Source organism: Seriola aureovittata, chromosome 18 (assembly GCF_021018895.1).
Source record: "Seriola aureovittata isolate HTS-2021-v1 ecotype China chromosome 18, ASM2101889v1, whole genome shotgun sequence".
Taxonomy (NCBI): Eukaryota; Metazoa; Chordata; class Actinopteri; order Carangiformes; family Carangidae; genus Seriola; species Seriola aureovittata.
Genome location: NC_079381.1, coordinates 23,607,357 through 23,630,484, shown reverse-complemented (window position 1 = coordinate 23,630,484; position 23,128 = coordinate 23,607,357). Strand labels below are relative to the sequence as shown.

Sequence of the window (23,128 nt, the reverse complement as noted above, 5' to 3'; positions counted from 1 at the left end):
TATAGTAAGGCATAAAAAGTCATAAAAAAGTGATAACGTCATAGTATAGTAAGGCATGAAAAGTCATAGTATAGTAGGCATAAAAAGTGATAAAAATGTCATAGTATAGTAAGGCATAAAAAGTGATAAAAACGTCATAGTATAGTAAGGCATGAAAATGTCATAGTATAGTAGGGCATAAAAAGTGATAAAAATGTCATAGTATAGTAAGGCATAAAAAGTGATAAAAATGTCATAGTATAGTAAGGCATAAAAAGTGGTAAAAATGTCATAGTATAGTAAGGCATGAAAATGTCATAGTATAGTAAGGCATAAAAAGTGATAAAAACGTCATAGTATAGTAAGGCATAAAAAGTCATAAAAACGTCATAGTATAGTAAGGCATAAAAAGTCATAAAAACGTCATAGTATAGTAAGGCATAAAAAGTGATAAAAACGTCATAGTATAGTAAGCATAAAAAGTCATAAAAATGTCATAGTATAGTAAGGCATTAAAATGTCATAGTATAGTAGGGCATAAAAAGTGATAAAAACGTCATAGTATAGTAAGGCATAAAAAGTGATAAAAAAGTCATAAAAACGTCATAGTATAGTAAGGCATAAAAAGTCATAAAAATGTCATAGTATAGTAAGGCATAAAAAGTCATAAAAACGTCATAGTATAGTAAGGCATAAAAAGTCATAAAAACGTTATAGTATAGTAAGGCATTAAAATGTCATAGTATAGTAAGGCATAAAAAGTGATAAAAACGTCATAGTATAGTAAGGCATGAAAACGTCATAGTATAGTAAGGCATAAAAAGTGATAAAAACGTCATAGTATAGTAAGGCATAAAAAGTCATAAAAATGTCATAGTATAGTAAGGCATAAAAAGTCATAAAAATGTCATAGTATAGTAAGGCATAAAAAGTGATAAAAATGTCATAGTATAGTAAGGCATAAAAAGTCATAAAAACGTCATCGTATAGTAAGGCATAAAAAGTGATAAAAACGTCATAGTATAGTAAGGCATAAAAAGTGATAAAAACATCATAGTATAGTAAGGCATAAAAAGTGATAAAAACGTCATAGTATAGTAAGGCATAAAAAGTGATAAAAATGTCATAGTATAGTAAGGCATGAAAATGTCATAGTATAGTAGGGCATAAAAAGTGATAAAAACGTCATAGTATAGTAAGGCATGAAAACGTCATAGTATAATAAGGCATAAAAAGTCATGAAAATGTCATAGTATAGTAAGGCATAAAAAGGCATGAAAATGTCATAGTATAGTAAGGCATAAAAAGTGGCAAAAACGTCATCGTATAGTAAGGCATAAAAAGTCATAAAAACGTCATAGTATAGTAAGGCATAAAAAGTCATAAAAACGTCATAGTATAGTAAGGCATGAAAACGTCATAGTATAGTAAGGCATAAAAAGTGGTAAAAATGTCATAGTATAGTAAGGCATAAAAAGTCATAAAAATGTCATAGTATAGTAAGGCATAAAAAGTCATGAAAATGTCATAGTATAATAAGGCATAAAAAGGCATGAAAACGTCATAGTATAGTAAGGCATAAAAAGTGGTAAAAATGTCATAGTATAGTAAGGCATAAAAAGTGATAAAAACGTCATAGTATAGTAAGGCATGAAAACGTCATAGTATAGTAAGGCATGAAAACGTCATAGTATAGTAAGGCATAAAAAGTCATAAAAACGTCATAGTATAGTAAGGCATGAAAACGTCATAGTATAGTAAGGCATAAAAAGTGATAAAAACGTCATAGTATAGTAAGGCATAAAAAGTGATAAAAATGTCATAGTATAGTAAGGCATGAAAATGTCATAGTATAGTAAGGCATAAAAAGTGATAAAAATGTCATAGTATAGTAAGGCATAAAAAGTGATAAAAATGTCATAGTATAGTAAGGCATGAAAACGTCATAGTATTGTAAGGCATAAAAAGTCATAAAAAAGTCATAGTATAGTAAGGCATTAAAAAGTCATAAAAACGTCATAGTTATAGTAAGGCATAAAAAAGTCATAGTATAGTAAGGCATAAAAAGTGATAAAAATGTCATAGTATAGTAAGGCATAAAAAGTGTAAAAATGTCATAGTTTAGTAAGGCATAAAAAATGATAAAAACGTCATAGTATAGTAAGGCATAAAAAGTCATAAAAAAGTCATAAAAAAGTCATAAAAACGTCATAGTAATAGTAAGGCATAAAAAGTCATGAAAATGTCATAGTTTAGTAAGGCATAAAAAGTGATAAAAACGTCATAGTATAGTAAGGCATAAAAAGTGACAAAAATGTCATAGTATAGTAAGGCATTAAAAAGTCATAAAAAAGTCATAGTATAGTAAGGCATGAAAACGTCATAGTATAGTAAGGCATAAAAAGTCATAAAAATGTCATAGTATAGTAAGGCATAAAAAGTGATAAAAATGTCATAGTTTAGTAAGGCATGAAAACGTCATAGTATAGTAGGGCATAAAAAGTGATAAAAAGTCATAAAAAAGTCATAAAAAAGTCATAGTATAGTAAGGCATAAAAACGTCATAGTAATAGTAAGGCATAAAAAGTGATAAAAATGTCATAGTATAGTAAGGCATAAAAAGTGATAAAAATGTCATAGTATAGTAAGGATAAAATGTCATAGTATAGTAGGGCATAAAAAGTGATAAAAATGTCATTGTATAGTAAGGCATAAAAAGTCATAAAAACGTCATAGTATAGTAAGGCATAAAAAGTGATAAAAACGTCATAGTATAGTAAGGCATAAAAAGTGATAAAAACGTCATAGTATAGTAAGGCATAAAAACGTCATAGTATAGTAAGGCATAAAAAGTGATAAAAATGTCATAGTATAGTAAGGCATAAAAAGTCATAAAAATGTCATAGTATAGTAAGGCATAAAAAGTCATGAAAAACGTCATAGTATTGTAAGGCATAAAAAGTCATTAAAATGTCATAGTATAGTAAGCATAAAAAGTCATTAAAATGTCATAGTATAGTAAGGCATAAAAAGTGATAAAAACGTCATAGTATAGTAAGGCATGAAAACATCATAGTATAGTAAGGCATAAAAAGTGGTAAAAATGTCATAGTATAGTAAGGCATAAAAAGTGATAAAAATGTCATAGTATAGTAAGGCATAAAAAGTGATAAAAACGTCATAGTATAGTAAGGCATGAAAATGTCATAGTATAGTAAGGCATAAAAAGTGATAAAAACGTCATAGTATAGTAAGGCATAAAAAGTGATAAAAACGTCATAGTATAGTAAGGCATAAAAAGTGATAAAAATGTCATAGTATAGTAAGGCATAAAAAGTGATGAAAATGTCATAGTATAGTAAGGCATAAAAAGTCATAAAAATGTCATTGTATAGTAAGGCATGAAAATGTCATAGTATAGTAAGGCATAAAAAGTCATAAAAATGTCATTGTATAGTAAGGCATAAAAAGTGATAAAAATGTCATAGTATAGTAAGGCATAAAAAGTGACAAAAATGTCATAGTATAGTAAGGCATGATAATGTCATAGTATAGTAGGTCATAAAAAGTGATAAAAACGTCATAGTATAGTAAGGCATGAAAATGTCATAGTATAGTAAGGCATAAAAACTGGTAAAAACGTCATAGTATAGTAAGGCATGAAAACGTCATAGTATAGTAAGGCATAAAAAGTGGTAAAAACGTCATAGTATAGTAAGGCATGAAAATGTCATAGTATAGTAAGGCATAAAAAGTGATAAAAACGTCATAGTATAGTAAGGCATGAAAACGTCATAGTATAGTAAGGCATAAAAAGTGATAAAAACGTCATAGTATAGTAAGGCATGAAAACGTCATAGTATAGTAAGGCATAAAAAGTGGTAAAAATGTCATAGTATAGTAGGCATGAAAATGTCATAGTAATAGTAAGGCATAAAAAGTGATAAAAACGTCATAGTATAGTAAGGCATGAAAACGTCATAGTATAGTAAGGCATAAAAAGTCATAAAAACGTCATAGTATAGTAAGGCATAAAAAGTGATAAAAATGTCATAGTATAGTAAGGCATAAAAAGTGGTAAAAATGTCATAGTATAGTAAGGCATAAAAAGTGATAAAAACGTCATAGTATAGTAAGGCATAAAAAGTGATAAAAACGTCATAGTATAGTAAGGCATAAAAAGTGATGAAAACGTCATAGTATAGTAAGGCATAAAAAGTCATAAAAACGTCATAGTATAGTAAGGCATAAAAAGTGATAAAAATGTCATAGTATAGTAAGGCATAAAAAGTGATAAAAACGTCATAGTATAGTAAGGCATAAAAAGTGATAAAAAAGTCATAAAAAAGTCATAGTATAGTAAGGCATGAAAAGTCATAGTATAGTAAGGCATGAAAACGTCATAGTATAGTAAGGCATAAAAAGTCATAAAAATGTCATAGTATAGTAAGGCATGAAAATGTCATAGTATAGTAAGGCATAAAAAGTGATGAAAACGTCATAGTATAGTAAGGCATAAAAAGTGATAAAAATGTCATAGTATAGTAAGGCATAAAAACGTCATAGTATAGTAAGGCATAAAAAGTGATAAAAATGTCATAGTATAGTAAGGCATAAAAAGTGATAAAAATGTCATAGTATAGTAAGGCATGAAAATGTCATAGTATAGTAAGGCATAAAAAGTGATAAAAATGTCATAGTATAGTAAGGCATAAAAAGTCATAAAAATGTCATAGTATAGTAAGTCATAAAAATGTCATAGTATAGTAAGGCATAAAAAGTCATAAAAAAGTGATAAAAATGTCATAGTATAGTAAGGCATAAAAAGTCATAAAAATGTCATAGTTTAGTAAGACATAAAAAGTGATAAAAACGTCATAGTATAGTAAGGCATAAAAAGTCATAGTATAGTAAGGCATAAAAAGTGGCAAAAACGTCATCGTATAGTAAGGCATAAAAAGTCATAAAAATGTCATAGTTTAGTAAGACATAAAAAGTGATAAAAACGTCATAGTATAGTAAGGCATAAAAAGTCATAAAAATGTCATAGTATAGTAAGGCATAAAAAGTCATAAAAACGTCATAGTATAGTAAGGCATGAAAACGTCATAGTATAGTAAGGCATAAAAAGTGATAAAAATGTCATAGTATAGTAAGGCATAAAAAATTATAAAAATGTCATAGTATAGTAAGGCATAAAAAGTCATAAAAAAGTCATAAAAAAGTCATAGTATAGTAGGCATAAAAAGTGATAAAAATGTCATAGTATAGTAAGCATAAAAAGTGATAAAAATGTCATAGTATAGTAGGCATAAAAAGTGGTAAAAATGTCATAGTATAGTAAGGCATGAAAATGTCATAGTATAGTAGGGCATAAAAAATTATAAAAATGTCATAGTATAGTAAGGCATAAAAAGTCATAAAAACGTCATAGTATAGTAAGGCATAAAAAGTGATAAAAACATAATAGTATAGTAAGGCATAAAAAGTGATAAAAATGTCATAGTATAGTAAGGCATAAAAAGTCATAAAAATGTCATTGTATAGTAAGGCATGAAAATGTCATAGTATAGTAAGGCATAAAAAGTGATAAAAAAACGTCATAGTATAGTAGGCATAAAAAGTGATAAAAACGTCATAGTATAGTAAGGCATAAAAAGTGATGAAAATGTCATAGTATAGTGAGGCATAAAAAGTCATAAAAATGTCATAGTATAGTAAGGCATAAAAAGTCATAAAAATGTCATAGTATAGTAAGGCATGAAAATGTCAATAGTATAGTAAGGCATAAAAAGTGATAAAAATGTCATAGTATAGTAAGGCATCATAATGTCATAGTATAGTAGGCATAAAAAGTGATAAAAACATAATAATATAGTAAGGCATAAAAAGTCATAAAAATGTCATAGTATAGTAAGGCATAAAAAGTCATAAAAATGTCATAGTATAGTAAGGCATAAAAAGTGACAAAAATGTCATAGTATAGTAAGGCATAAAAAGTCATAAAAACGTCATAGTATAGTAAGTCATAAAAAGTGATAAAAACATAATAGTATAGTAAGGCATAAAAAGTGATAAAAACATAATAGTATAGTAAGGCATAAAAAGTGATAAAAACGTCATAGTATAGTAAGGCATAAAAAGTGATAAAAAAGTCATAAAAAAGTCATAGTATAGTAAGGCATGAAAACGTCATAGTATAGTAAGGCATAAAAAGGCATAAAAAGTGATAAAAACATCATAGTATAGTAAGGCATGAAAACGTCATAGTATAGTTAGGCATAAAAAATGATAAAAACGTCATAGTATAGTAAGGCATAAAAAGTGATAAAAATGTCATAGTATAGTAAGGCATGAAAATGTCATAGTATAGTAAGGCATAAAAAGTCATAAAAACGTCATAGTATAGTAAGGCATAAAAAGTCATAAAAACGTCATAGTATAGAAAGGCATGAAAATGTCATAGTATAGTGAGGCAAAAAAAGTCATAAAAATGTCATAGCATAGTAAGGCATAAAAAGTCATAAAAACGTCATAATATAGTAAGGCATAAAAGTGATAAAAACATAATAGTATAGTAAGGCATAAAAAGTCATAAAAACGTCATAGTATAGTAGGGCATAAAAAGTGGTAAAAACGTCATAGTATAGTAAGGCATAAAAAGTGATAAAAACGTCATAGTATAGTAAGGCATGAAAACGTCATAGTATAGTAAGGCATGAAAACGTCATAGTATAGTAAGGCATAAAAAGTCATAAAAATGTCATAGTATAGTAAGGCATGAAAACGTCATAGTATAGTTAGGCATAAAAAATGATAAAAACGTCATAGTATAGTAAGGCATAAAAAGTGATAAAAATGTCATAGTATAGTAAGGCATGAAAATGTCATAGTATAGTAAGGCATAAAAAGTGATAAAAATGTCATAGTATAGTAAGGCATAAAAAGTGATAAAAATGTCATAGTATAGTAAGGCATGAAAAAGTCATAGTAAAGTAAGGCATAAAAAGTCATAAAAACGTCATAGTATAGTAAGGCATAAAAAGTCATAAAAACGTCATAGTATAGTAAGGCATGAAAACGTCATAGTATAGTAAGGCATAAAAAGTCATAAAAATGTCATAGTATAGTAAGGCATAAAAAGTGATAAAAATGTCATAGTATAGTAAGGCATAAAAAATGATAAAAACGTCATAGTATAGTAAGGCATAAAAAGTGATAAAAATGTCATAGTATAGTAAGGCATGAAAATGTCATAGTATAGTAAGGCATAAAAAGTGATAAAAATGTCATAGTATAGTAAGGCATAAAAAGTGATAAAAATGTCATAGTATAGTAAGGCATGAAAAAGTCATAGTAAAGTAAGGCATAAAAAGTCATAAAAACGTCATAGTATAGTAAGGCATAAAAAGTCATAAAAACGTCATAGTATAGTAAGGCATGAAAACGTCATAGTATAGTAAGGCATAAAAAGTCATAAAAATGTCATAGTATAGTAAGGCATAAAAAGTCATAAAAATGTCATAGTTTAGTAAGACATAAAAAGTGATAAAAACGTCATAGTATAGTAAGGCATAAAAAGTCATAAAAAAGTCATAAAAATGTCATAGTATAGTAAGGCATAAAAAGTCATAAAAATGTCATAGTTTAGTAAGACATAAAAAGTGATAAAAACGTCATAGTATAGTAAGGCATAAAAAGTCATAAAAATGTCATAGTATAGTAAGGCATAAAAAGTCATAAAAACGTCATAGTATAGTAAGGCATGAAAACGTCATAGTATAGTAAGGCATAAAAAGTCATAAAAATGTCATAGTATAGTAAGGCATAAAAAGTGATAAAAATGTCATAGTATAGTAAGGCATGAAAATGTCATAGTATAGTAGGGCATAAAAAGTGATAAAAATGTCATAGTATAGTAAGGCATAAAAAGTGATAAAAATGTCATAGTATAGTAAGGCATAAAAAGTGGTAAAAATGTCATAGTATAGTAAGGCATGAAAATGTCATAGTATAGTAGGGCATAAAAAATTATAAAAATGTCATAGTATAGTAAGGCATAAAAAGTCATAAAAACGTCATAGTATAGTAAGGCATAAAAAGTCATAAAAACGTCATAGTATAGTAAGGCATAAAAAGTCATAAAAACGTCATAGTATAGTAAGGCATGAAAACGTCATAGTATAGTAAGGCATAAAAAGTCATAAAAATGTCATAGTATAGTAAGGCATAAAAAGTCATAAAAATGTCATAGTATAGTAATGCATAAAAAGTCATAAAAACGTCATAGTATAGTAAGGCATGAAAACGTCATAGTATAGTAAGGAATAAAAAGTCATAAAAATGTCATAGTATAGTAAGGCATAAAAAGTGATAAAAACGTCATAGTATAGTAAGGCATGAAAACGTCACAGTATAGTAAGGCATAAAAAGTGGTAAAAATGTCATAGTATAGTAAGGCATAAAAAGTGATAAAAATGTCATAGTATAGTAAGGCATTAAAAGTGATAAAAATGTCATAGTATAGTAAGGCATAAAAAGTGATAAAAACGTCATAGTATAGTAAGGCATAAAAAGTGATAAAAACGTCATAGTATAGTAAGGCATGAAAACGTCATAGTATAGTAAGGCATAAAAAGTCATAAAAATGTCATAGTATAGTAAGGCATAAAAAGTCATAAAAAAGTCATAAAAAAGTCATAGTATAGTAAGGCATAAAAAGTCATAAAAACGTCATAGTATAGTAAGGCATGAAAACGTCATAGTATAGTAAGGAATAAAAAGTCATAAAAATGTCATAGTATAGTAAGGCATAAAAAGTGATAAAAACGTCATAGTATAGTAAGGCATGAAAACATCACAGTATAGTAAGGCATAAAAAGTGGTAAAAATGTCATAGTATAGTAAAGCATAAAAAGTGATAAAAACGTCATAGTATAGTAAGGCATTAAAAGTGATAAAAACGTCATAGTATAGTAAGGCATGAAAACGTCATAGTATAGTAAGGCATAAAAAGTGGTAAAAATGTCATAGTATAGTAAGGCATAAAAAATGATAAAAACGTCATAGTATAGTAAGGCATTAACAGCGATAAAAACGTCATAGTATAGTAAGGCATAAAAAGTCATGAAAATGTCATAGTATATTAGGTATAAAAAGTCATAAAAATGTCATTGTATAGTAAGGCATGAAAACGTCATAGTATAGTAAGGCATAAAAAGTCATAAAAATGTCATTGTATAGTAAGGCATAAAAAGTGATAAAAATGTCATAGTATAGTAAGGCATAAAAAGTGACAAAAATGTCATAGTATAGTAAGGCATGATAATGTCATAGTATAGTAGGTCATAAAAAGTGATAAAAACGTCATAGTATAGTAAGGCATAAAAAGTGATAAAAACGTCATAGTATAGTAAGGCATGAAAATGTCATAGTATAGTAAGGCATAAAAAGTGGTAAAAACGTCATAGTATAGTAAGGCATGAAAACGTCATAGTATAGTAAGGCATAAAAAGTGGTAAAAATGTCATAGCATAGTAAGGCATAAAAAGTCATGAAAATGTCATAGTATAGTGAGGCATAAAAAGTCATGAAAATGTCATAGTATAGTAAGGCATAAAAAGTCATAAAAATGTCATTGTATAGTAAGGCATGAAAATGTCATAGTATAGTAAGGCATAAAAAGTGATAAAAACGTCATAGTATAGTAAGGCATAAAAAGTGATAAAAACGTCATAGTATAGTAAGGCATAAAAAGTCATGAAAATGTCATAGTATAGTGAGGCATAAAAAGTCATGAAAATGTCATAGTATAGTAAGGCATAAAAAGTCATAAAAATGTCATTGTATAGTAAGGCATGAAAATGTCATAGTATAGTAAGGCATAAAAAGTGACAAAAATGTCATAGTATAGTAAGGCATCATAATGTCATAGTATAGTAGGTCATAAAAAGTGATAAAAACATAATAATATAGTAAGGCATAAAAAGTCATAAAAATGTCATAGTATAGTAAGGCATAAAAAGTCATAAAAATGTCATAGTATAGTAAGGCATAAAAAGTGACAAAAATGTCATAGTATAGTAAGGCATCATAATGTCATAGTATAGTAGGTCATAAAAAGTGATAAAAACATAATAGTATAGTAAGGCATAAAAAGTGATAAAAACATAATAGTATAGTAAGGCATAAAAAGTGATAAAAACGTCATAGTATAGTAAGGCATAAAAAGTGATAAAAACGTCATAGTATAGTAAGGCATGAAAACGTCATAGTATAGTAAGGCATAAAAAGTCATAAAAATGTCATAGTATAGTAAGGCATGAAAACGTCATAGTATAGTTAGGCATAAAAAATGATAAAAACGTCATAGTATAGTAAGGCATAAAAAGTGATAAAAATGTCATAGTATAGTAAGGCATGAAAATGTCATAGTATAGTCAGGCATAAAAAGTCATAAAAACGTCATAGTATAGTAAGGCATAAAAAGTCATAAAAACGTCATAGTATAGAAAGGCATGAAAATGTCATAGTATAGTAAGGCAAAAAAAGTCATAAAAATGTCATAGTATAGTAAGGCATAAAAAGTCATAAAAACGTCATAATATAGTAAGGCATAAAAGTGATAAAAACATAATAGTATAGTAAGGCATAAAAAGTCATAAAAACGTCATAGTATAGTAGGGCATAAAAAGTGATAAAAACGTCATAGTATAGTAAGGCATGAAAACGTCATAGTATAGTAAGGCATGAAAACGTCATAGTATAGTAAGGCATAAAAAGTCATAAAAATGTCATAGTATAGTAAGGCATGAAAACGTCATAGTATAGTTAGGCATAAAAAATGATAAAAACGTCATAGTATAGTAAGGCATAAAAAGTGATAAAAATGTCATAGTATAGTAAGGCATGAAAAAGTCATAGTAAAGTAAGGCATAAAAAGTCATAAAAACGTCATAGTATAGTAAGGCATAAAAAGTCATAAAAACGTCATAGTATAGTAAGGCATGAAAATGTCATAGTATAGTAAGGCATAAAAAGTGGTAAAAATGTCATAGTATAGTAAGGCATAAAAAGTGATAAAAACGTCATAGTATAGTAAGGCATAAAAAGTGATAAAAACGTCATAGTATAGTAAGGCATAAAAAGTGATAAAAACGTCATAGTATAGTAAGGCATAAAAAGTGATAAAAACGTCATAGTATAGTAAGGCATAAAAAGTGATAAAAACGTCATAGTATAGTAAGGCATGAAAATGTCATAGTATAGTAGGGCATAAAAAGTGATAAAAACGTCATAGTATAATAAGGCATGAAAACGTCATAGTATAGTAAGGCATAAAAAGTGGTAAAAATGTCATAGTATAGTAAGGCATAAAAAGTCATAAAAACGTCATAGTATAGTAAGGCATAAAAAGTCATGAAAACATCATAGTATATAGTAAGGCATAAAAAGTCATAAAAATGTCATAGTATAGTAAGGCATAAAAAGTCATAAAAATGTCATAGTATAGTAAGGCATAAAAAGTGGTAAAAATGTCATAGTATAGTAAGGCATAAAAAGTCATAAAAATGTCATAGTATAGTAAGGCATAAAAAGTGGTAAAAATGTCATAGTATAGTAAGGCATAAAAAGTCATAAAAATGTCATAGTATAGTAAGGCATAAAAAGTGGTAAAAATGTCATAGTATAGTAAGGCATAAAAAGTCATAAAAATGTCATAGTATAGTAAGGCACAAAATGTCATAAAAATGTCATAGTATAGTAACGGATACATTGTCATTGTATACCTTACTATAGTATGACTCTCATACAATGATAGTAGTTTTCTTGAGTCATGCTGTTCTGCATTAAGGGCTGCACAACAGTTTGCACCATTTCCACCAATGAGTAACACAACCATTATCAAGGAGATCAACTAAAGATCTGCTCTGGCAGAGCACAGCTAAGGTTTGTTTTGGCTGATTTATAATAAAGTGATGATGAGGTGTTCCCTGAGGAATCCTACATACAACAAATCCCTGTTTCACCTATAAACACACAAATGGCTGCTGTGTTCAAGCCTAATTCTTTTCATCCAATAATGTGAATAAGTGAGTGTGTGAGTACATGTTCATGTGGTCTGCGACTTCTGAATGAGTATGACTGGAAGGAAATTACGACTGAAAGCTACTTCCCTTTTAAACCGTAAATTATGAAACAGATTAAATGAAAACAGCGTCACTCAAAAAGCTCATTTCTGTTTTTCCCTCCATGCTGTGGATCAGTCTGCAGTGGGGAATTAGGTCATCAGCTCATGTGAGCTTGGTCACACATCTGGTTTGGTGTATCTGCAGTAGTCAGTGGAGCAGGCCCTCCAGCTTAGTAATCACACTGGGAGACCGGGGCTTCTCAGAGTCTGACACAGTCCGCCCACCCCGAGACAAAATTGAAACAACTGTTCTTGACGCTCTGGGGAATATAAACAGGAAGTAAAATGCTGCTGTGGATTCAGTTAGTTACGCTGGGGGTTGCAACTTCTACTTTTTGGCTAATTGTTCTCATTAAAAGTTGCTTAATTAGCTGTCAGCAGTTTCTTTCTGCAGTGTACCCATAGTCGTACAGACAGACTGTGGTACTGAAGAAAACTGAAAAATGTGAGTTCTGCAGTTACATAGTTTTTTCTATTATTTCTATGCTGGTTTATGAATATTTACATGACTGCATCAGAAGTCACAGTCTGTCTAACAGTCATAACTTGTCATGCAAAGCAGTAAATAAAGTTCTGTGGACGTCCGTTCAGCAGGTGTTTGGAATTACTGACCCATCAGAGTGAGTCACAGCCGCAAATAGAAAGAATATTACAAAATATTCATAATAAAAACACTTTGACTCTCAATATTTTATAAAATAAATCTTTTATTTTATCAAAAGTTGATCATGACAGCAATAAGATCATAACAATAATATATAATGCACAGAAATGGAATAAACAGCAACAGAGTATATGAAAAACTAGTGCAAAAAAATCACAAATACAAAAATATATTGCACTTGGTACTTTGATAGTTTTAGGTGGAAGAAATCGTGTTTGAACAACATTCTCAATTTGATATATTCATCTGTAAACATTTATGTTTTACACATTGCCATTCTTTTTGCGAGCACAAAGCTTCTTTAACGTCTGGAAAAATCTACAGCGAGAGAAGCTTCAGTTCAGAGCAGAAACCAACAGGCTACTTGTGGTACTTTATCTCGGTTGGTCGGAGTTGTGCTTTTCTCTAGACCCTGTCTGGGTTTTTAACCTGGTCATTTAAACCAACAATCACACACTTTCTCTCTCTCTCTCTCTCTCTCTCTCTCTCTCACACACACACTCACACATTCAGACACAATTTGAGCTTTATTTTAAGTGCTCGAGGTGGTGTCATTTTTATGACACAATTCTGCAACTAATCACTAGTAACATCATCTGTCTTATTTTTTAATATCTCACTGAGTCTCAGCTTTGTTCACACAAAGAGATTTTTTTTTTTCCACCTGAAGTCTGGTTAGTGACGCTGACACCTTCAGGCCACAGTCACGAGGTCAAGCTATCGTCTTACTGACGACAGCTTCCGTCCTCCTCGATGTGCCATTTAGATTAAAGAGTATAACATTGTTTAGATCTGTAGCATATAGACCTGCGGGAAACTGCAGTATATAAAACCACAGGTAGAAAAACAGTAAGTACGGTATGTGCAAAATTCACTGTGAGGCAGGAGGAGGCGTCTTCTGACCGTCAGACAGTGGCGTCAGAACTTTTTTTTTTTTCTTTTTTTTTTTTTGTGCCTCGTCTTGAGCACAGGATATGGAAGATCCAGCATGGCTCAAAATCCCTGGTCCATATGTCAATGGTCACCTAATACTCTCTCAGCTGACGCTCCCAGGTCACGGAGGGTCTGGCCTTATCTATGGTGATACATAATCTGTTGAGAAGCTGGACATGTGGGCCCGGGAGCTGAGGGTGACGACGGCGTCTTGTTTTTTTGCAGCAGCCTTCTGGGGGCTCTCCTCAGCGGGACGGACACGTGTCGGGTCTCCTGACATCTGTGGCGCCACACACCTCCACGGGGTCGGGGTAAGGGTCGACCTGAGGGGGGGGGGGGTCACAGAGAGAGCAGCATGATTACAGGCTGCTGATGGAAAATAAAAACAAAGTCTGAGTCATGAGTGATATTAACATGAACTCAGTATCTTAAGGTTAAACAGATGTAGCAGAAACCTGGTTGACTCCAGTGACATTTATTAAACCATTTTCTAATTATTTAACTGTTCAACCATTAATTAAGTTAACTATTGACTGTTAATCCATTACTTAAATTAACAATTTAACTGAAAATCCATCACTTTTAGTTACTACTTTTAATGAGATTTTTAATCTGCTGTAAATTTGTTTACATTTTGGTGAACTGGCACTAAAAGTATCTGAATGAGCACTTCCTGTTTGCTGTGTACTCATGGATGTCACTGTATTACTGTGATACTGATGGAAACTTTAAAATGTGATAAGAAGCCTCTTTTTTTCTGTGATTTCTCAGCAGCTTTCTGGCAGTTTGTTGTGGATGATCAGAGATTATGATCCTTGGGAAGTGTTTCATGTCCGTGTTTACATTTGAGTTACGACTCTGAGGAGTATTTCTGACTCTAATTCACCTCTTCCAGTTTCTTTGTGGGGCTTTAGTCGTCTTATTGTGTTCGTACTTAGTTTTGTTTTTATGTCGCCCTCTTGGTCAAATCTCTCTTGACTTTCTGCATGACTTTAATCTCATGTGAAGTGTGTGTGTGTGTGTGTGTGTGTGTGTGTGTGTGTGTACCTCAGAGTAGAGTGGCGGGGGGAGATATCTGAACTCTGTGATATACGTTAGCAGGTCCTCTCCCTCCTCGTCAGACCTATCACAGCCCTGCAGACAGTCCCGCCTGTGAGACTCTGATATTGCCAGTTCGCTGTAGCTCGGTGGCGCTGCAATGAAAAAAAAAACAACTGTCAGAGATCTTTGCTTTTTATCTGCACATGAAAAAAAAAACCCAAAACACTCAACAGGCATGTGCCCGTGTTTACTGTTCGTACCCTCAGGTCTCCCAGACAGGCCGAGCCAGCTCAAAGTGCTGCAGTTGCTGCTGATGCTGGAGGTGCGGGTGGTGCTGGCGTGGAGAGGTATGGTCCCGATCACCAACGGCAACGAGACAGACAAGTTCAATCCGCCAGGAACGTCAACATACACCTGCAGGCGGAGAGGGAGCAAGTGCAAAACACAGAAGAAGAAAGAAGATTTTTGTCAGAGGAGCCAGTTGTACCGGTTCATATCAGAGATATCCAGCCCGTCAGGTGACACGTGTACACCTGTACCTGAGCAGCTTCATGTCACCTGTCACTCTGTAGGTATGAACAACACTGTTGCTGCGTGCTTTCTGATTATATTATCTGCTTACTTTCTAATAATAATAATAATAATAACATTAATAATATCACACCTGCCTAATCATGTTCTTCTGTTTATTAATGTTTCATTATTTACTTTAAAGGAAGTTAAGGTAGAAAACAAAGATGACTGAAGCCTTCCACGTCGTGCCAGTAGATTATTATTCTATGTGGCAAATTGACTGGTATTAGCACATTATTCGTGACTTTTCTATTAGTTTTTGGTGAGTAATTAACAAGTCATTTGTAGTTTTTAGTGCATTATTAACAGATTATTTGTATGTTATAAGCAGGTTGTTAGAAGCTTTTAGTGTGTTATTAACAGGCTATTAGTGTCCAGGTTATTAGTAGTTTATACTATGTTACTAGCAGGTTATAAGTATTATATTTGCAGGTTATTTCTAAGTAATTAGCAGGATATTATAAAGGTTATAAATAATGTGTTATTGGCAAATTATTAGGGAGTTATAAATAGTTTATGTTGTATTATTAGTAGGTGAGTAGTAGGTGTATGTTAATGACAATAGAGTTTTAAGTATTTAATATTAAGTCAGTAAAACTTATTCTTTGCTGGACACCCTCCATCATCATCATCAATGTTTGAAGAAGAAACATGGCCGACTCACCACGAGGGCGTACTCCACCCTGATGATGGGGCAGTCCAGGATGGAGGGGGACACCGGAGGTATTTTGAGCAGCTTTCCCTCCCAGCTCTGGCTCTTCCCCTGTGGCAGGGGGTCTCCTCGCAGGTTGGAGACCAGCTGCTGGATCTGCTTGCCCTTGCCTTTGGCGAAGAAGGTCTGGGTCTGGTACAGCGCAGCCTTGGGCACCACGACCCGGGACGAGCAGTTCTCCACCTCGGCGAAGATTTGGATGGACTCGCCTTGGAGACAAGAGAAGAGATCAGTCTGTCAGACTGAGAGAGAAGTGACATGAGTGAAATCTCACAGGCAAAGGAGAGGAAGGAGAGCAGGAGGAATGAGGGGGAGGTCTCTTCACTCACCTGGTGTGTAGCCCTTTCTCTCGATCTTGGTACTGAGGGAGATCGGGCCTGAGGCACAGAACCAGCAGCACAGGGTCTTCTCCTTCGTACCAGCCTGAGAGGCCTGTTACAATAATATCACCTGCTTTAACTGGAGCTAAGACATTCACAGCATCACATCCATCAGTTGATCATCTAGCTGGTAGAGAGAGTCAACAGCCGGTTAGCTTAGCATATAAACCGGAAACAGAGGGAAACAGCTAGCCTGACTCATAAGAGCTATCAATAAATTTTATTGATACAGCTGATTCTCAGGGTTACACTACAGAGGTTTACACTGCATTTCTGTTTTTGTTATGCTAACATTATTATGGAAAACACAATCACCAGACTGAAGAGAATTTGTTATTTGCTCAATTTAATTCAATGTTTTTGTTGACACATGAATCTGCTTAGATGAATGGTCATATATATCTATATATATATATATCTATATATATATAGATATATATATATATACTGGATAGTATACCCCTCATTTAGTTCCTGTGGGTATTAGTCTGAGGAAGACCTGTAGTTGGTTGAAATGTCACTAACAAAATTAATGGGAGCTGTAAATCAAGTGTGAGGGCGCTGCTTGTGTTACAGGTGGATTTTATTACCTCTGGGCAGAGCCAGGCTAGCTGTTCTGCCCCGTCTCCACTCTTTATGCTAAGCTAAGCTAACCAGCTGCTGTGCCGTGGCTTCGTATTTGCCATAAGGTCATGAGAGTGGTATCAGTCTTCTCGTCTAACTCTTCGCCAGAAAGCAAATATTTTTCCAAAATGTCAAACTATTCCTTTACGGTAGCAGCAGCGTGTGCAGTGTGCGCCTACCAGCAGCAGTGGTGTGTTGATGTCGATGTGTTCAAACACAATGAACTCTTTCTTCGCTTTGACTGGGCGAAGCCATGGACGGTGCAGTTCAGCTTTCACCCAGTACCTCACGCTGCCGTGCTTCCCCTCGAAGGACGTGGCCAGCGCCCTGATAGGGCAGGAAAGACACAGTGTTAGGAAGTTGGCTGGTCTGTGGTTATGTGCTGTGGATACACAGTGTGTGTGTGTGTGTGTGTGTGTGTGTGTGTGTGTGTGTGTGGTGGGGGAAGTAGGACTCAGATCTTCCTCCACTACAAAAGAAGTCCTGCATTCAAATTGAGATTCATGTATTTACAGTATCTCACAGTAAAAGTACTTCAGTACCTCCTGTGATTGATCTCTGACATCATCAGATCATTGATCCTGAGTCATCAATAGGTAATTTAATCCAGTGGTTCCCAACCTAGGGGTCAGGCCCCTTCACAGGGTCACCTGATAATTTGAGGGGTCGTCACATGACTCATTTCCTGTTTCTTTTAACATTTAATAATTAAAAAAATCTCTAAACTGTAGTTAATTACTGCACTAGGGTGAATTCAGTCACTACTCACATCTGAGGCAGGTTGAAGCTGAAAGCAAACTCGTGTACGCCGGCGTGCAGAACCGTCAGACCTTCCTCTGGACAGTCCTCGTCTGAAACACAAAGAGCAGGTCTCTGAATACACCTGTGCCCTGCACCGACCCCGCACCCTGCTCTGCTAACACACAATGTCACACAGCCTCATTACACAATGGACTGCTCTTATCACCGAGAGGCATGTCAGGGGAGAATGAAAAGTGCAGTGAGCACACAAACATTTCATTTTAATTTAATTAAGTTGCAATTATTATTAGTCAACCGATGGTAAAATGTCATTGAAATGCAGCTGTTAAAATTGTTAGAAAAGTTAAAAACAAACTTCAAATCAAACTTTTACATGATGTAGAGCTGAAACCATTAATCCCAAACTATTTTGACATCGGTTGATCATTTTTCAGACATTTCACATGTAAAAATACAAAAAAAAAAAGCCTCTCAAACATTAAGATTTGATGTTTTTCTCTTTTTAATATCACATTAAACTTTAGGTTGATTGGGCAAAATTAGACATTATACTAACAGCTTCATTTTTGAGAATATTTTCACAATTTTCTGTCATTTTAAAGATGATTTATCGAGAAAATAATCGCCAGATTAAATGTTAGTTGCAGATTCACACAAAAGACACATTGCTTAAAGATGAAGACGGAGGACTGAAGTGTTCAGGTACCGACTGAAATGTTCCTGCGGCTCTGAAACTGAGCGCTCACTCATAGTTTTTCATAATATTGAATTCAGGATTGTATTTATTTTGGTGTCCCAGTGCGCACGGTTTCACACTCGTACAAAAAAACCCAGAACATTTAATCCAACATCAAAACAAATACAAACATATTTTACATCAGAAATGTCAAACAGCTGATTCAACAAACAGGAACAAACAGGTTTTTTATCCTGTTCAGTCTCTGAATCTTCTGTTTGAAGAAAACATCAGACGGCTCTGATGTGAGACATTTAGATTTTGCAGTTTGAAAATGTGACTCGAGCGTTTGACCCACAATCTTCCACATTCACTCAAAGTCTGCTGAAGTTCAGATAAAAAACGGAGTATACAGAGTGTTACAGGGCGTAGTAAAGAGAGAAAGAACATGACCTCTGTTCACTTCCTCATTTCTTCTGTTATTGTTTGTATTTTAAATGTCTCCACTCAACCCTGCTGAACTTCAGCTTCCTGCCACCTCAGCACTCGCTCCATTTCACCCTGCATCTCTCTGTCTGTCTGACTCTGTCTGTGTGTGTGTGTTCGTATGTGTTTGGCGTGAGAGCTGTCATAAACAGCCTGCTTGCATGTGTGTGTGTGTGTGTGTGTGTGTGTGTATGTGTGTGTGTGTGTGCGTGCATGTGTGAGCGTGCGCCCCCGTCAAGTCACCGGCAACACAGAGCAAGCAGGAGTAGACCGGTATGAACCAGACTGAGCAGCTTCCTTCAGCTGGAAACTCCAACGCATGCATCACAACTCGGCCTCCCATTGGAGGAGAACGTGACATGAATTTACAGGCCACTCTCTGATTGGTGCAGCCTTGACAAGCCCCTGCCCACATTAGTACAGCCATGTGGTGTGTGGCATGAGAGGGGGGAAGAAGGGGGGGGAGGCAGAGAGAGGAAGGGTGTTGTACACCATCAGTGAACTCCAGGTAAAGCTCTCACGCACAGACTTGAATGACATAAATGAAGACAGGGAAAAGATCATGTGACACGTTCAGATCTTTTTCTTCCAATAAAACCAGCTCCAGTCCAAACTCATCATCATCATTATCATCATCATCATCATCATCATCAGCAGAGTTCCATCCTTTTTTCCTTCTCGTTCAAAAACAGTGAGGTCAGTGTTAAAGCTTTGCCCTTCAGCTTGGAAACAGCAAGACAAGATCCATTTAGGAGCCATTTCTGGAGCTTTCGATCAGATCTCATGATCTTTTTCAGCAGATGAGATTAAATGGGAATTAAAAACGTGTTTTATTCGTGTTGTCTTAAAATAAAACTTCAAGAACGAACTTTCAATCACTACTTTTAGGTTAAGTACAGTTGAAACTATTATTTTTCTTAATTAATTCATCTTTCAAGTTGTTTTTTCAAGCAAAAACATTATTTAAACATTATTAAATATCCTCTGTCTCTGAGGTTTTACGGTTATGTGACAGTACACCGAGAATATTTTGGTTTTGAACTGATGGTCAGACTAAACAAAACATTTAAACATGTCGTTACACAAGTGTGAAAGGTTTTTTTTTTTTTAAACTATTTTCAAACATTTTATTGAGTAAACGATGAAATTGATAATAAAATCATTATTATATGTTGCCCTAAGTTGAAATGTATAGACTGACTTAAATTAGGGATCATACAGAATATTATAGTGTCATCTTTGTTATTAAATGACCTCAGAACTAGTTTGACATGTCTCTTTGTTACTTTATGGGTCTGTGTCAAATGAATTCCTTATAAAGTATTTACAAATTTGAACATCTACAATTCTATGACAACTTTGCAAACTCCATCTGCTGAAGAAGATCATGTGATCTGATTGAAAGCTCCAGAAACAGGCGAACACGGACACGCCACCGTTTCATCAAGACAGAAGATTCAACAAAGTCTTCCCTGAAAGTGAAACAGCCGTATTCATCAGTCCTGATGTCAGAAAAGAAACAGCAGTATTTTTCCACATCATTTTATTTCATCTTGACCTTTGACCCCGAATCTATCCCTGAATAAACAAACGGGATGTATGGAACAGAGTCCTTCACAGAAACAAGTAGTTGTTCTTGACGTTTGTTGCTTCATGAGGATGATGATGATGTTTTGAAATGATTCATCTTGCGCCAATGTGTTTCAGTTTCAAATAATTCAAATTCTACTGAACATAAACAGCTGTGAGGACGATCATGTGGGTGAGAGTCTGACCCACATACTAACACCGGTGAGGACCTGATGTAGGAGATCCTGCATGAAGCTTTTATTTACATGTTTCCAACAAACTGTCCTTTCGCTTATTTGCATCATGTACAACAGCACAGCACTCATATAGGAAGTGTTGGGAGGCTTAACCAGCAGCTGAGATGTTATTCCACACGCACACACACACACACACACTACACACACACACACACACACACACAGTCAGTCTGGTCCTGCCTCTCCTCCCTCCCTCCCTCCCTCTCTGGCAGTTTCTGAACAGGTTTGAACCGCTTCTAACAAAGGGAGTTGCCTGAGCTGGCCCTACTTCAGGATGTTATCTGTAAAAATGTTCACTCTCTATTTGGTTTCTGCGTAAATGTTGCGACAAACATGAAAACACCATGGCTGCTTTCGATTTCTGTATCGATTTCTTCTTTTACGCGAAGTGTTGCATTCATGGGTCGCAACTTTTTTTTCTTTTTTCCAGAGGCAAACTGTCAAATGTCAGAATGCAGACTGAGACTGTGTCCACAGCAGCGTCTGTTTCAACCCCCCCCCCCCCATTACTGTTGTTATTTAGCGCTTATGAAACGGTTCGGTTTAATTAATAATTCATGCGCTGATTTGGAGCGAGGGGAGAAGCCCTGTATCGCATCAGCTGTTGCATCAGCACCACTGTCACTGATGGACTGGGAGATTTGGGGGCTCTGCGGTTTGACACAGGGCTGCACCCTCCGCGTTCACAAAGTTTCCCATCACATAAAGCAGCTCCCCGTGAAAAGTTTGCGCGATCAGCTGACCAGCATCACTCCGTACACTGCGACAACAACAGCAGCAGCTATGTGACAGTTGAGAGTGAACTAACTCCTTACCTCTCTCCTCTCCAATCAAGGTGTCGTAATGGTGCAGGTATTCCACCTCCTCAGTGTAGTTCTGAGTGTACGCCGTGTTGGCTCCCGTGTTCCTGGACTCCGTCCACCGGACCTTGGCGACTCCTCTCGCGGCAATGTCCAGACTCTTCACCCGCACGTCCCCGGTAACCTCCACGACTACCCTGCCCGACACCAGCTCCCCGCCGGAGAACACCGGCAGGTTGCTCTCATTCAAGCTGTCAAAGTAGATCGCCAATGCCCTCACTTTGGCCAGTACCATGATGGCAATGAAATGATGAGGGGAAAAAAAAAACACAAGGTAAGAAAACAAATAGAGTCTATGGAGGAGATGTTGTGAGTAGAGCCTTGTGGCACAAACTCATGCGCCTAGCTCCGGGTGCCCAGCACAGAGCCGGGTCTGCGGCTATGTCTGATGGTTCATCTGGTGGAGACGCACAGCTGATGGTCGGCTCTCAGCTCTCCCGCTCAGCTCTCCTCCTGCTGTGCCTGCCCTGCGCGTCTCTCCGCTCTCTCCGCTGCTGTCTGCCTCCAGCCGCCGCGGCCGCGCTCTTAAAGCTTCTGTGCGCAAAACGGAACGTCACTGAGCATGTGCGCGCACACCGGCCGGCCTGCTCACACACAAGCGAGCTGAAGTACAGCCTATAGCTCCGGCAAGTAACCTGAAAAACACACACAGACACGGGGATATGTCTCCACTTGTCCTCACTCATAACTCTTATGAAAGGAAAAATGTGCAGAATAAAAAGTTTCAGGAAAATAACTTCTTAATTGTTCAGTTGACACACTTTAACCGCCTTGCTTTGCACTTATTAGTGGTAAATAAACATTAAATAAAATACCCTATAATGTGCATAAACAGTACTTGAGTTTTATGTTCCATTAAAAAGACATTACATTATTTACAACATGTGAGAGTCTTGCCTATAAGCAGTTAATCAATTAGACCCACACAAAAATATAAGTTCATTTTCATAGAAAGATTGAAATGGTTCAATCCTCATAAAAATGAGAATTTTACCTTTAACTGTTTTCTAATGTTTTGTAAACCAAACCTAAAAACTGTTAAAATACAAAAGCTTTTGTCTGCTGCTTTTCCAAAGCATTGTTTGCTAGCCGCTACATTGAATGCCTAAATAATCATTTTAAAAAAAGACATCAAATCATGGAAATAATGTAATTTATGTTACTCAGCTAAATCCTTCACACATACAATGGCGGACTATGATACACAGATTACAGTTTAGTTTTAAAGTAGTACAAAATGTCCCAAATATAAAGACAGTCCGCCGAGCAACTTTGTACTTTAATGACAGCTAACGTCATTAGTTAGCATGCTAACGTCTATAGCTAGCTAGCTAACTAACGTCTTTAGCCAACGTAGTTAGCTAGCTAGGTAGCCAACGTATTTAGTTAGCTAGCTAACTAAAGACGTTAGTATTATGTTGT

General features: G+C 34.5%; 1 protein-coding gene across 1 annotated transcript; it reads right to left on the bottom strand.

Annotated features, from left to right (window-relative positions):
* Nucleotides 1-12,856: 12,856 nt before the first annotated feature.
* On the bottom strand, nucleotides 12,857-22,567 carry LOC130186255 (arrestin domain-containing protein 3-like). Its single transcript, XM_056403174.1, has 8 exons — nucleotides 21,662-22,567; nucleotides 17,866-17,947; nucleotides 17,276-17,423; nucleotides 16,422-16,524; nucleotides 16,045-16,301; nucleotides 15,068-15,221; nucleotides 14,814-14,959; nucleotides 12,857-14,089 (listed from the first exon to the last, which is right to left on the bottom strand). The coding sequence occupies exons 1-8, from the start codon at nucleotides 21,939-21,941 to the stop codon at nucleotides 14,012-14,014; spliced, it is 1,248 nt and encodes a 415-aa protein (XP_056259149.1). The 5' UTR covers nucleotides 21,942-22,567; the 3' UTR covers nucleotides 12,857-14,011.
* Between the last annotated feature and the right edge of the window lie 561 nt (nucleotides 22,568-23,128).

What these genes read in the sequence shown, in the direction of transcription:
- LOC130186255 (XM_056403174.1), bottom strand. Translation starts at nt 21,941, where the DNA reads ATGGTACTGGCCAAAGTGAGGGCATTGGCGATCTACTTTGACAGCTTG. An exon ending in TCAACACACCACTGCTGCTG is followed by an intron (nt 16,525 to 17,275) that starts GTAGGCGCACAC and finishes TTATTGTAACAG; the next exon opens with GCCTCTCAGGCTGGTACGAA. An exon ending in GAGAAAGGGCTACACACCAG is followed by an intron (nt 16,302 to 16,421) that starts GTGAGTGAAGAG and finishes CTTGTCTCCAAG; the next exon opens with GCGAGTCCATCCAAATCTTC.